At 51.1% G+C, this 14,076-nt stretch overlaps 1 protein-coding gene across 17 annotated transcripts in view; it reads left to right on the top strand.

Annotated features, from left to right (window-relative positions):
- The window catches only part of COL13A1 (collagen type XIII alpha 1 chain), a 279,468-nt gene that overhangs the window by 249,444 nt on the left and 15,948 nt on the right, over window positions 1-14,076 (top strand). For 15 of the 17 annotated variants that reach the window (XR_005016755.1, XR_005016754.1, XR_005016751.1 and 12 more), the window contains 9 exons: window positions 1,212-1,235; window positions 2,725-2,787; window positions 3,848-3,892; window positions 4,238-4,390; window positions 5,165-5,263; window positions 6,601-6,645; window positions 9,078-9,119; window positions 10,184-10,210; window positions 11,159-11,239. Coding sequence is in view for 4 of the 17 variants with exons in the window: in XM_036827814.1 (XP_036683709.1) it covers window positions 1,212-1,235; window positions 2,725-2,787; window positions 3,848-3,892; window positions 4,238-4,390; window positions 5,165-5,263; window positions 6,601-6,645; window positions 9,078-9,119; window positions 10,184-10,210; window positions 11,159-11,239 (579 nt within the window). In the remaining 13 variants the exon portion in view is untranslated. The remainder of the gene's footprint in view (window positions 1-1,211; window positions 1,236-2,724; window positions 2,788-3,847; window positions 3,893-4,237; window positions 4,391-5,164; window positions 5,264-6,600; window positions 6,646-9,077; window positions 9,120-10,183; window positions 10,211-11,158; window positions 11,240-14,076) is intronic. The other 2 variants (XR_005016745.1, XR_005016749.1) reach the window with 2 other exon arrangements.

The following is a 14,076-nucleotide window of genomic DNA, read 5'->3' as shown; positions in this document are numbered from 1 at the left end:
GAGCTTCCGGGGATTCATCCCCTTGCCTCCTCTCCTTCGGCCTCCCCCATGCAGCCCCCATGCACACGGCCCCCTCATTTGAAATCCAGATGGCCTGGCTTTGGGTCTGGGCCCAGCTGGCCAGGTACCCTGGCTCTGGGTCACCGAGAGCCGTAACTGGGGATTCCTGGCGCCTGCGGGGTACTGGCCCACTTGGGGTTCTAGGACTCCATTTCTCCAGCACACACCCTCCTCCTTCACATGGTAGAATCTGTCTTCCTGGAACACATCTACCTTTGTGTCAATGTAATCATATTTCAGGTTCATAAGGTACCCTCGTTTAAAAGCGGGGCTTCTCAACCTGGGCGCCACTGACATTTGGGGCTGGGTAACGTTGGTTGTGGGGAAGCCTGTCCCGTGTGCTGGAGGATGTTCAACAGCGTGCCTGGTCTCTACCCACTAGATGCCCATAGATGCCTCCCCACTCCCAGCTATGACAACCAAAATATGCCTCTGCACATTGCTAAATGTCTCCAGGGGGACAAAATCACCCCAGATTGAGAACCGCTCCTTTAAAGGAATCTTTGTACCTATGTGAATCCATTTACAAGCTATACCGTTATTTTTTTTAATGCCAAGAGTTGTCCCTCTAATTTATTTTTCCAGTGGTGCCATGTTTTGTTCTATTGTGTCTGTCTGTTTAAAGGGAGGTACAATTAGAGCCTTAAACCTGGGTTCTAGGAGAAGAGGGAAGATCAAGGAAGGGTCCCAGTGAATGATTAGAAAGAATGGGAGGAACTTCCCTGACAGTCCGGTGGTTCAGACTCCGCTCTTCCACTGCAGGGGGCATGCATTCGATCCCTGGTCAGGGACCTAAGATCCGCCATGCTGCGAGGCCAAAAAAAACCCCAAACAAACAGAAGGAACAGGAGATGCTGCTTCCCTCCCGCTCTTGTAAAGAGACAATTTGCCGTCCATGTTAGGGCACGTAGGAATCTGTTGTAGGATAGCGTCTGGTGCTCGCAGGGTGCTCCCTGCCCAGTGACTACAAGCCTCAGGGAGGGGAGAGGTGAGGGTGGGGCGGGGTTGGAAGGCACAGGCCCCCCGAGAGGGTCTACCTCTACTGTGCTCCTTCGAGGGGCCCAGCGCCCACGTTTCCAGGACTGGGCCGAGGGGACCCTCCATGTGGCTCTTATTTGCCCTTCAACTGATCGCATGGTGTTGGTTTTTAGGAGATCCGGACCCTGGCCTTGATGGTGAGTCCTCCTTCCTGATTTCCCCGGGCACTGGGCTGAGGGCTGGTGGAGGGCAGCCTGGAAGCTAGGACTGGAGGTCTCGCCTCCAGAAGGTTAGGGTTGACCCTGCAGTGCTGGGGCAGGGGCTGACCTGAGCCTGAGCAGGATCATGGCGGTCGTCTGGAGTAGCTCTTCACCGACCCGGTGGTGCACTCCTGTCACAGGACAAATACTGGTTCTTGTTGCAACTGTGTCAAGGAAATAGTGGTATAGAGGAGGATGTTTTCATGTTCTCCTTTTACCCAATCTTTTGCTAATAAAGTGCATAATCCTAAAAAAACTCAGTAGCGACCCTCTACCTTTCCCTCTTTCCTAGAAATCAATTTCATTCTCTGCATCTGGAAAACCTGTGAATTCCAAGCCTGGATTTTGCACGTGTGCCTACCAGTGACAGGCTTTCAGTAAATATTTGTAGCTAAAATGATTACCACCAGGTTTAACTTCCAAGGCAGAGAAGAGAGGGGAGATCACAACGTTCTCAAACTAACTCACATTTTATGTCATTTAATATTTTTAGTGGCCATGTGCCACAGAACACACTTAGACAGAATTAAGCACCAGTCGTACAGTGCCCCAATCCCAGAAACTGGTATTAACCACATGATTCTGGAAACAGTGAGCTTCATTTGGAAACATTAAAATAGATTATTTGAAATAACTCTTTGAAGCAAAACTTTCCGAAACATTTTTTTTAATTTTAAAAATCAACCTTGAATTAATCATTTACATGCAATAAAATGTACCCATTTTAGGTGTAGAATTGGCTGAGTTTTGACAAATATATATACCCATGTACCCACCACCCCAATCACTTCAGAAAGTTCCTTCATGCACCTCAGGAGTCAATCCCACACTTATGCCCAACCCCGAGCCACCACCGATCTGCTTTCTCTCACCATAGCTTAATTTGTCTTTAGTTCTAGAGTTTCTTATGAATGGAATCACACAGTATGTAGGTGTCTGCATCTGGCTTCTTTTGCTCCGCATAATGTGTCAGGGTTTCTTCCTTCTATGGCATGGCCTGTGCAGTGCTCGGTTCTTTTTTCACTGCTGCTTAGTATTCCATCGTATGAATATGCCAGATGTTCAGCTGTTGATGGACATTTAGGTTGCTTCCTGGAGACATTTTTAAGTCACTGTCAGGGAAGGTCAGATTTATCTTCTTGGAGCCCAAGGAGCCCCCAGGGTGTAGATGGACAGGGAGGGAGAGGCTGATAAGCGTGACCCTAGGGTCCCTGCCCCCCACTTTAATCCAGACACACTCAGTGCTTATCTGCCTTACACTGTGGGGTCTCCATATTTCTTCTGCAAAAAAAAGTGTTCCTGCCCCTGATGAAATATTTGGAAATGACCAATCTCTATAGACCAGCCTCCACATACACTTCTCTGGAGACAGGCCACCCCTCCTCAGTTGGAAAGTTCTCCCATGTGTCTTTCTTTCCTTTCCTAGGGGCCCCCTGGTCTTCCTGGGCAGATTGGCCCACCCGGAGCTCCAGGGATCCCAGGCCAGAAGGTAACACTGTCTTGACAAGGGGGGCGCAGACCCTGCAGAAGCCCTGCGTGTGTCTCTGAACGTGGGACCCCACGGCTGCCCCTCATCTGTGTCCTTCTCATGTTCCCAGAGCCACCACCTCACTCCAGCCTTCAATTCTCCCCAAAGCTCCAAGGCACGGCCTGCCCACCGACTTCACCGCCGCTTCACTGCCCCCATCCTCAGCTCTGCCTTTCTTCCCTTGCTGTCTGTCTCGGGCTCCTGTAATTCACAGACCCCTCTGATGTGGTGGGGCCGGCTCTAGACGAGCCCCCGCCCCAGCCAGAGCCACAGCAGGGACCCAACCCGCCATCAGGGCACGTGGCGCTTGAGCCCCTCCCCAATCTCACCCCTCCCTCGATTCCTGCCTTTGCGCCCTTTTATCCTCTGCTCCCCACCCCTGTGATTTTTCCCAGAAGGCCAACACATTTGCCCCTCTGTCCTCTGCTCATGAGGTCCTCTGCCCTGAAGTCCCTTCCCGTTTTCCCTACCTTTCAAAGTCTTCGTATTCCAAGCCCAACTTGAAGGCCACCTCCTCCCTGAAGCCTTCCCTGATCTATCAGGAGGAATTCACTGCTCTTTCCTCTCAGCTTGCCTTGGTGATGCAGCTGGTTGTTTACCTGGCCTCAAAGCAGAGGCCGCACCTCCTTTATCTCCCTCCCTGACTTAAAGAAGGGACTCAGGTTGATGTGAAGTGAAGGGAGGTCCCCGTGTGGGGGCCAGGACTGGAAGGCTGAGTTTGGGGGGAGGGAGAACAGGGAGGCAAGCACCCGTCCCAGGGAGCGCCTGCGCTGTCAGAGGTGCAAGGTTGTGGCTAGAACGTGGACTGTGGAGCCAGAACGCCCGGACTGGGATCCAGTCTTCACTAACTCCAGGCCTTGGGCTCACAACTCTGCACTGGGGTCCTCACCTCCAGAACGGAGTCGGTGAAAGTACATACCTTCTGTGTGAGTGCTGAGGATACCTGACGTAGGAAGTGCTGTATAAATAAGTTATTGTTCTTCTCTGGCCTGAGAGTGACCTTTAGTTGTTCTGGCTACAGGGGGAGATTGGACTGCCCGGCCCTCCCGGACATGATGGGGAAAAGGTAAGGACACTCCCAGACAAACCTCTGAAGATAATCTTTGCCCTGGGGGGTGAGGGTACAGAAGGCTCTGGAAGGGAGCCTTGTGGGGAAGGGAGAGGGGAGGGGAGGCCCGCCTCTGGAAGCCCAGCCGAGCCCCAGGAGGAGCCAGGCCGACCCACGCTGGGATGGGCTGCGGCCCCTCAGATTCCCACCGGGAGCTGGACAGGCTCTCTGGCTGGTCCAATCAAGCGCCGAAGAGCCGAGTCCTTTGTACCCTCAGCAACCCCCAGCCGGCCATTCTTTCTTGTTCTTGCCCCTCGTTTCTCCATCAGTGTATCTAATACGTGTTGTTGATCTTTTCTCCAGGGACCTCGAGGCAAACCAGGAGATGTGGGCCCTCCTGGTCCCCAAGGCCCCCCAGGAAAGGCTGGGCCTGCAGGACTGAAGGGAGAAGACGGCCTTCCGGGGAACCCAGGAGAGAAGGGGGAGAAAGGGGAGATGGGGCAGCCAGGCCCACCGGTGAGTGCCGGGGCCCACCCAGCATGATGTGGCTGTGCGCTGTGCCAGCTGCAGCTGGAAACCGGAGCCGGGAGCTGGGGACAGGGCGCTCACCCGTTTTCCCCTCAAGCTTTACTTCATAAAGCCCAGTTTCCCGCCTCAAGAGACCTGGGTCTTGTTCTGTCATCTCCTATCTGTGTCCGCGGGAAAGTCACTGAGCCTGGCAGAGCCTCGGTTTTCTCATCTCTAAAATGGGGATGATTGGAAATTCGCTGGTGGCCTAGTGGTTAGGATTCCAGACTTTCACTGCCGTGGCCCAGGTTCAATCCCTGGTTAGGGAGCTGAGATCCCACAAGCCGCGTGGTCAAGGGAGGGGGAAAAAAAAAAAAGAGATTTCTTAGCTACAACACCAAATGCATAATTCATTAAGGAAAAAAATTGATAAATTTGACTTAACAAAAAAGAATAAAATGAAAATGGGGATGATAATGCCTTCCCTGGATACCTCACTGAGTTGTTGGGAGTGTAAAACTGCCTCTTGGGACAGCATACCTATACCCAGGAGAGTATAGGGACAGCCCTAGACCCAGGAGAGGTACAAACAAGGGACCTTAGCCCAGGCCAGCTAGGCCTCTGGCTTGACTTGGGAGGCTTCTCTGGGCTTCATGGTTTCCAGGCAGCACCCTAGACACCTGCCCTTGGAGGAAGGCGGCCCCACGTGCGTGCCACGGCAGGTCCCAGACCTCAGTGTGATGACCTTGCCCTTGACTAACAGCGATCTTTTTCGATCTCTAGGGTCTAGACGGCCCAACCGGGGAGAAAGGAGAACCAGGTGACCAAGGGAGAGCTGGAGTGACCGGATTGCCTGGCCCAATCGGGCTCCCAGGATTCACGGTAAGGCGAGGGGGCCGAGCATCAGGGTGGTCAGCAGGCCTCTGCTATTGAGGGCAAGCAAGCGGGGCGCCCTCACTGAGGTCACCTGCCTGGCGGGTGCCTGGTGCTGCGATGAAGCTGCACTGGCCGCCAGCCTGCCTGCCCAGCCTGGGGATGGGAGGGTCCTCTGGATGAGCAGCTACTCCCTGAGGGGCAGTTGGGTGTCAACAGGGGTCCCAGCTCCCTCCGCTCACAGCGTGGTGGCCTCCATCTCCAGGGGCCAACCTAGTTCCAAGGTGCTAGAATCTTGGACTCGGAATTCTCCTCTTAGAAGTGGAAAGAACCTCAGAGGTCAACCGGTCCCACCTCTGACCCAGTGCAGGATCCCTCGAAGACCACTGACTGTGGCTGCCCCACTCAGCTGGGACAGGCAGGCAGCTGGTAGCCTCCTGACATGTCCCCTCCAAGCTGGAGGGGATGCTTCCGATGTGGTGTGAGGTACCCTCATCAACCGCCCTCCACCCCCATGGCCCTGGCTCCGCTTCTAGAGCCGTATTCACTTTCTGTAGCTGCATAACAAGTCACCACAAATTCAGTGGCTTAAAACAACACACACGTATTATGGCACAGCTTCCATGGGTCAGGGGTCCAGGCCCGTCACAGCTGGGGCCTCTGCCCAGTCAGGGTGCCATCCAGCTGCAGCCCCATCTAGAGCTGGGGTCCTCTTCCAAGCTCACTGCTACTGGCATAATTTTCAGTTCCTTCTATAGTAGCAACGACTCCCTCAGCTCCTAGAGGCCACCTACAGTTCCCGGCCACTCGGCCTTCCCCCTAGTAGGCAGATCATATTATAGCAGCTTGCTTCTTCAAGACCAAGGCCAGCAGGCGTCTCTCAGTGCATCCTAGCAAGACAGGTGTGTGAGTGTGTGTGTGTGTGTGTGTGTGTAACATACTTGTAACACAGTCTTAACCTATCATTTGTATAACATGTATAATTTGTAACATAAGCTTGTAACATAATCACAAGAGCGACATCCCATCATCTTTGCCAATAGACCATATTCTACTGGTTAGAAACGAGTCCCAGGTCCATCCTAGGGCCTCTGCCCTGCAGGATCCACACAGAATATCAGCCTCTCCTCCCACGTGCTAGAACCTCAGATTCAGGAAGTCAGTGATCACAAGTCCCCTGCCCTGGCCTTCGTCCTTCAGGCCAGCTACCTCTGCAGCCTCCCAGGTGGTCCTTGCTGATATCTAGGCCTAGTCTAGTACTGGTCAGGTTTATCACAGATTTGAGGGTGTCTGTCCCAGGATCCCCCGAGTGCTGGCATCCACGCCATGTTGTTTTGTGCCCACAGGGAGAGAAAGGAGAACCCGGGGAGAAGGGTGACCCAGGAGTGGAGGTAGGTTGTGCCTGCTCTGCGGCTTGTGTCACAGGGATTATTTGACAGGGACCTTGTCACACCACAGTCTCTCCAGTGTGCACATCACTTCCGTGCTCTAGAAGGAAACTCACAACTGCCTGGCACAGGAAGAGTGCAGGAAGCTGAACATTTCCTGAGCACCTCAGGGGTCAGCAAGGACCCACAGGTGTGCTCCACGGTCTTCCCATTAATCAAGTCCCTCAGCAGTATTCACACAGCACCTGCCATGTTCCATTCCAGTGCTAGAGCCTGGAGACAGGAAAATAAGACCATCCCTGTGCAGCAAACAGTGCCCAGTCGTGGGCACTAGAATGGCAGCAGCTCAGGGAGTCGGGTGAGCACCCCAGAAGATGGGTCATTGGAGCAGGGTCTTGAAGACTCTGTAGGAGTTTGCCTAGAAGCTCCAGAGGTAGGGTTTCCAGAGAGAGGCATTATTCTTTTGAGAAGTGTGGTGGTTAAGGGAAAAGGGGAGAAGAGTGGAGTGAGAGGTAGTCAGGATGGAAGCCAGCTTCTCATAACATGGGAGGGAATCAGGCTCAGGGTAAGAGCCAGGAAAGCAACAGAGGTCGAGGATACGTGAGGGAGAGGCTATTTGGTGGAAGGGCCTGGGCCACCCAGACACCACCGCAGAGAGAGACCACCAAACCCTCGGTCACCCTTCAGTGTCACCAAACCCCATCTGCATTTAGTAACACAGAACTGATTGTATAACATATATGTTATTTATTTGGATAGGCTCCTAAAGAAATGCTCTGAAATTCAGGAAAAGCATAATATGCAAAAATGTTCCTTCCAGATGTATTTAAACTAAAAATTGGGAACAGCCTGCATTTCTAACAAGAAGGAAATGATTAAATAACTTACCACAAAATACTAATGGTAATAATAGTCCCCATGCTGGAGAGCTTTCCTTATGCCAAGCCCTGCTCCAAGCCCTGGCTAGGTAAGAACTCATTTTTATTCCAGTCAATGAATAACACATCAACATTGAAACCAGGCTTGTGGGGAACATACAAAAAACGGAAAAATGGGTTTTGTGTTAAGTGAAAAAGAGAAGAGGACCAAATTTTATATATATATGATATCATCGTAAGTATAGCCATACATTCAAATACATTTTATACATCAAAAAAGAGTAGAAGGAAATAAAGCAAAATATTAGCATTACTCAGAGCTATTTATTCTTTTTTCTTCTTTCAGTTCTCTTTAATTTACTAATATGTTAATGAATTTGTATTCCTTTACATTTTTTTATTTTTTAAATTATCATATAGTAAAATGATAATACGGTAAAATTGACTTTTTGACAGTTCTATGAATTTTAATACATGCATAGATTTATATAACCTCTACCCCAATCAAGATATATGAATTACTTGTTTATAATAAGAAAAAAAGCAGTAAACTTTTTTTTTTTAAGAACGTAGAGTTTCCAAAGATTGAGTTCCCTGCAAGGAGACTATAGTATTATGGAGTTAAGAAGTCCACATGTCCCAAGCGACAACAGGGATCCCCTGTCTGCCCAGTGCAGAGGCTCCCTTTATAGTCACCTGGCAGAGGGTCCCCATGCTGGCCACCCTCCAGGGGATTCTGTCCCTGGGAAGGTGAGGTGCCCAAGGAGAGTCCAGAAGCCGAAGTGGGGGGGGGGGCCAGCAGGCAGGTCTCCTTCCTGCCTCTTGGATGGCTGACTGTGGACAAATGGATGTCCATCTTCACCAGAGACAGAATCTACCCTGCACGGCATCCTCCGTAGAGGGGAAGACCGCCCTGGGTTCCTTCGTGTTCTCTGTCCAGTCCGAATCTCTTTGACTTTAACCTGCCCTCAAGAGAAACGGAGACCCACAGTCCCCATGCTGTCTGTTACAAGCCTGGGGAGCTTGAGGAATATTCTTCAGAAGCATCTCAGTCTCCCCCCATTCCAGACAACCAGTCTCTCTTCCTTTAAGCTAAAGGTCTCAAACCCAAATGCCAACCAGGACCAGGCATGCAACAAATGAATGCAAGAAGTCTGGGTTAAAAATAATAGGGAGTGGTGAGGACTGAGGTAAACCGAAGAACTCAAGCCCCACCCGGAAGGGAAAGCTCTCATTGAGCTCCAGGCAACTGTTGCCATGCAAGAACAAGAGCCTGAGGCGGCTAGATTTTCTGGTTTTTCAAAAATATCCAGAAGAATAGACATTTCGAGGGTATTTTCATGGCAATGTTTGTTTGTTTGTTTTTTCAAAACGCTGTGCAGGCTGATGAGTTGCTGTGAGTTTCTGACCTGTTCTAAGCCTTTATTTGGGAGACTGTGTGCTGGTAGTTCTGTCCTTCGGCCTTGCAGTCCCTAGCCGGACCCCAGGCTATGGCGGAAGGCAGGACCCCTTAGAGTATAACAGGGAGTGGGCTAACTGTCTCCCTTTGGCTTCTAGGTTCCTGGGCCACCAGGGCCAGAGGGGCCTCCCGGACCTCCGGTAAGTTTGGAGGGCTTGTCTGTGTTTCAGTCCACTGTGATTAGGTCCCTAACATCCCCTCCCCATGGCAATCACTGGGCTTAACCTCAACCTTAGATCACTATCACCTCCTGCTTCCACGGTGGGATTTTTCACATCCACAAGCCCCTCCCTGCTCCTCTTCCCTCCCACCTTAAACAGGCATCATCTCTGTGACACCAAGGAGCCTGGGCATCGCCTGGTTTCCTGGAAACAGTTGACTGGCATGGCAGCCCCGAGGTCCGGTCCCAGGGTCTGGTCCCTCCTTGCAGGAGTAGGAGTCATTCTGTCACTCGGTTCTGCCCTTTGCCATCAGACGTCTGCTCCTCTCCCTCTTTTATTCCCGCTAACCAGCCAGCAAGAAGACCAGGATTGAAATAGAAAGTGACCCATTTAAAACCAGCCCCGCTGGGTTGGCCTTTCCACAGTTACAGATGATCAGGCACCTTTAAAGGGACCCCTACGCATTGTGCCTCGAGGGTCCCCAAGCATCCTAAACCAACAGATGCTGGTCCTTGCCTCTGCCGGGTTCACAGTCCCCGTGGTGATGGGCCACCCATTGTCATTGGTACAAGTAGTAGTAGTAGTAGTAGTAGTAGTAGTAGTAGTAGTAGTAGTAGTAGTAGTAGTAGTAGTAGTAGTAGTAGTAGTAGTAGTAGTAGTAGTAGTAGTAGTAGTAATAATGACAGTAGCCAGAGTATATTGCGACTTACTATGTGCCAGATGCTACTCTAAGCACTTTGCACATATTATTTAATTTTTGCTGTGTTCCCTCTGAATTTTGCCTTCATGAGACTCTGAATCTTCTCTCATGAGTCAGCTGTGAGGGCCACAGAGAGATTCTCAGTCCCTGGCTGGGGAAGCCTGGCTCAGACCCCACCCCAGGAAGTCCTAAGCTGGCCCCCCCCTTAGCATTCCCTTCTACCTCTCCTGGGCAGGGGCCCCAGGCCAGGCTCTGTACCCTAAGCCCTTGCTTTTCTGTGGTCCAACTTGTGGACAAGGAAGTCGACTTAACCAGAGGTGCTTTGTTTTGGTTCCAAATGCAGGGGCTCCAAGGCGTTCCTGGACCAAAGGTAAGAAGAGATCACGTGACAGGTGCTGGGTGAAGAGGTTGGGTGAAGGTGCTGTGTCAGTGAAGGCAGAAAAGAGAGAAAATGCTTCAGAGACAGGGGACCCAGCTGACCCCTTCCCTAAACGAAATCATGTGACACTTCAGCCAGTGGGGTACCATTAGGACAGAATAAAGTCCTGTGGTCCTGTTAACATCCATCATTGACACTGGGCAGGCTTTGGATTCAGAATTTTCCCATCCATCAATCAACCCTACAGAGTGACAGGTTAGATTCTTAGCCAGTGATGAAATCCTTTTTCCATGTAACCTGCCCCAGACCCTTCACTCACCCTGAAGTATAGGTGGCAGACAGAGGGTGTCATAGCAAGGGACCCCTTCCCAGGACCAAGCCCACTGGACTCTGGCCTGGGACTCTCCCAGCTCCCACCCCCAGCATTTCAAATGGATAAGAGGGGCTGGAGGCTGCTGGCATGACAACAGCCCTTGTCTCCTACACTGGTGTTCTCCAGGGGACTATTAGGCAGTTTCCTCTCCTGGTTAGTGTGGGAGCCTCAGAGCTCCAGTGGTGGCATTTCAGGCATTCGCCATCCAGTATCTGCAGGGTCCCAGTTTTTCTGCTATGCAAATGGTCATCTATGCCAAAGCCTGACCTGGAACTGACCTATGGGTTTGTCTCTACTCCTGCCATCCCTTTTCCCTTTGGGGACCTCAAAGTTACCACAGAGATACTCTGTAGTAACTGACTGTAACTGAGGCAGAGCCAGGCTAAGAATTCAGCAATTCTTGGAGTCCCCAGCCTGCCACCCCTGGGTCAGGCACCTCCACCTCCTCCCTCCTCTATCTACCATCCCTCCCCACCACCCATCCCCATCTGCAGGACCCCAGAATGCAAGAATGAGTTGTCTGGGCCATGCCCTTCTGTGATCTCGCCCATCTCCCTTTCCTTCAGGGGGAAGCAGGACTAGATGGAGGAAAAGGAGAAAAGGGCATCCAGGGAGAAAAAGGAGACCGAGGTCCTCTGGGATTACCCGTAAGTATCGTGCACCCAGCAAACTGGTGTGAGGAGCCTGGCCGGGTGGTCCTGACGAGGTGCTGGGCAGGGCCCTGGGAGAAGGCCACTGGAAAACTCAAGGTTCTAAAGTTCTGATCATTCCAGAGCTCCGTGGGGTTTTGCTTTCCCACCCGGACGAGACCGTAGGCTCTAACTCTCTTACTGAGGGCCTCCTCTGGGCTGGCCCTGGCCTAGGTTCTGGAGGAATATGAATCTGAATACGACAAAGCCCCCCACCCCAAGGAGGACCCAGCTGGGAGCCAGAAGGGGCCCGAGAACAGCCTTAGGCCCTACTTGTGCTTGTTTGAGGCAATAAAAATCTGCCCTTATTGGGGCCAAGCTTAGAGGACTTGGGAGCATTGGGACAGTAGAGTATTCATGTCTCTCCTACTTTCCCAGGCAGACCCCAAGAGAGCCCCTGCTCTCTGCTCTTAAGCACTGGCCACAGCAGAAAAGCTTGCAAAAATTCAGATCCTCTGGTCCCAGCAGGCTAAGGCCATTCACATCTTGGTTCCCTGAGATCTCTGATCTCAGCTAAAGGCTCCAGGTCAGGGCGGGGGCTGCTCAGAAGGCATCTGCATCTCCGGATGTCGGGCCTGGACTGGGCGAATTCCTTTGCCCCAAGCTCCAGTGACTGATGGTCTCATCACTGCCTCACCTGTCTCCAGGTGAGCGCGTCCCTCCACCCATCCCGGAGCCCTGGGCTCCATCCTTCCTCACACCCCAGTGAGGTTGGCACTCTTTTCTTGTTTGTTTTTCAAGATCTGGAAGGGACTTTAGGATTCCCTATAATCATTTTATTGGTGGGCCCGGAGAAAAAAGTGAGTCACTTGAGGTCACATGTGAAGTCGATGGCCTGGCTACACCAGAGGCTGCTCCTTCACTGAAGCCACAGCCTTGCAAAGGGCTCTTTCCAGCCACTAAGGCTTCCTCTGTGCTGGGCACAAGGCCAGTTCCCACCCCCAGGAAGCTGTAAAAAGCAGAGGAATGATGGGAAGCCCAGATGCCCCAGCTTGGCAGGGTTTGAAGGTCTGGTTAATGTAATCACAGCAACCAAACAGCAAGAACAAAAGGTATGATTACACCTCATTAGTGCATCAAATGTGGGAATATTTAAGGAGCTGATTCGCTTGACAGACTACAGTAAACTGATGACTTTAGCAGACACTTTCCCATGTCTTAAGCTGTGTCCAAAATGACTAAGTACTTTTTACCATTAAAGCGCCTTCCTGCCCACCCCCACTCAACCACAAACCTCTCCTTGTTCACCTTCATGGCTCCAATAACCCTAGTGAACATTGGGGAATTCAGTCAGGGGTTGAAATGAAGACCATACAGGTAATATAAACAAAGCAAGCGCCAGACGAAAGAAAAAGTACCCAGTCTATCTTTAATTTTTCAACTTTTGATAGAGACATGGGTACAGAGAAGTGCTTTGGCTAGCTTAAGAAAACAACAGAGCAAGCAGTGTTCATAAAGGGCAACTAACGTGGACGTCAGAGGGACAATAAGGAGTGGTGGGGACTGTGGTAAGAGCCCTACTCAGTTCAGCTGACTGTTGCTTTGGGGGAATGAGGGTCCAGTATTTCTGCATATTCTAATTTTTCTAAGGAAGCTACACATCTGGCATTTGATGGGATATCTCCTCATTTTCTAATATTAAATCAAAATTATCTGCAATACTGCAACCCATACAAAATATGTCAGTGGCCCACGTATGGCCCCAAAAACTCCAGTTCATGCCCTCTGCGCCAGACCTCTCAAGATAACTCAGTATTAACGCTGCATAGACAAAGTATATGGATGTTTAGCTAAAGTTCTGTTTTTAGGCTTCCCCTCAGTGTTTTACTTCCTATATCAGCAGCCTGTGTTTCCAGGCACATCCTATTGCGTTCCTCTTATTTGCCCTACAGAAGTGGTTCTCAGTGCTGGCTGCACATTGGAATCCCCTGGAGCTTTTCAAGTATGCTGTATTCTGTTTGAATTGGGCTGGGGTAGGGCCCAGGCATCTGTATTATTTAACATCACCCCAGGAGATTCTGACATTGTAGCTGGGTTTGAGAACCACAACTCTCTAGGCCATAAGCAAGATTGGTCCCAGAATTATGTGGTCCTAAGACTCAGAAGCGAGGCCCTGTAGGATCCTGCTACCCAACACCCTTCCCCCAGGAGGAAGCAGCTCCCTGCCCTCCCTTACCTGGGGGTATTCCCCCACCTTTAAAAATCCTGAGGCCTAGGCTCGTTTCTGAGGCTCAGTTGGAAGCAGATTTCAAGAACTCAGTCCTTACTGGCCTAGAGTGTCCCAGTTGCTCTCTCCCTGCTTTGTCTTATTGGCATCATCAGAGAATTGTACCCCTGTTCTCCTAGGTGGGTTGTAGGGGCAGCGTCATAGCCCAGCATTGGAACAAGAGCTCTAATTCCCACTGTATATATCACTGGATGCTGCATAGTGAGCGGGTCTTAATAGCATCCCACCTGCCAGACAGTTTATTCCAAGGGATACATGGCCTTAGACCTCTGTCCCAGTCAGCTGCCCCTAAAGGCTTTTTCTATAAAAGAGGCCTTGTCTGGGATAATATGAATGGATTGAGTTTGCGTTAAGCTTTGCAAACTGTCAAATGCCAGAGGAATGTCAGGCATCATTAGTATTATCACTCAAGGCCCCAACTCCTCCCACCTAGCTGAAGTTGAAGTAGGCCAGCTTCTACCCAGATTTCAAAGCTGGATGCTGTAATTCAATGCTGAGCCTCCTGGGGTCCCCCAGTGCGGCCTCGCCTCAACAGGTATGCAAAAAAGGCTGGGAAGACCACCCTTAC

The sequence above is a fragment of the Balaenoptera musculus genome, chromosome 16 (assembly GCF_009873245.2).
Source record: "Balaenoptera musculus isolate JJ_BM4_2016_0621 chromosome 16, mBalMus1.pri.v3, whole genome shotgun sequence".
Lineage (NCBI taxonomy): Eukaryota > Metazoa > Chordata > Mammalia > Artiodactyla > Balaenopteridae > Balaenoptera > Balaenoptera musculus.
The sequence above is the reverse complement of the archived record's forward strand: the minus strand, read 5'-3'. Positions and strand labels throughout refer to the sequence as shown.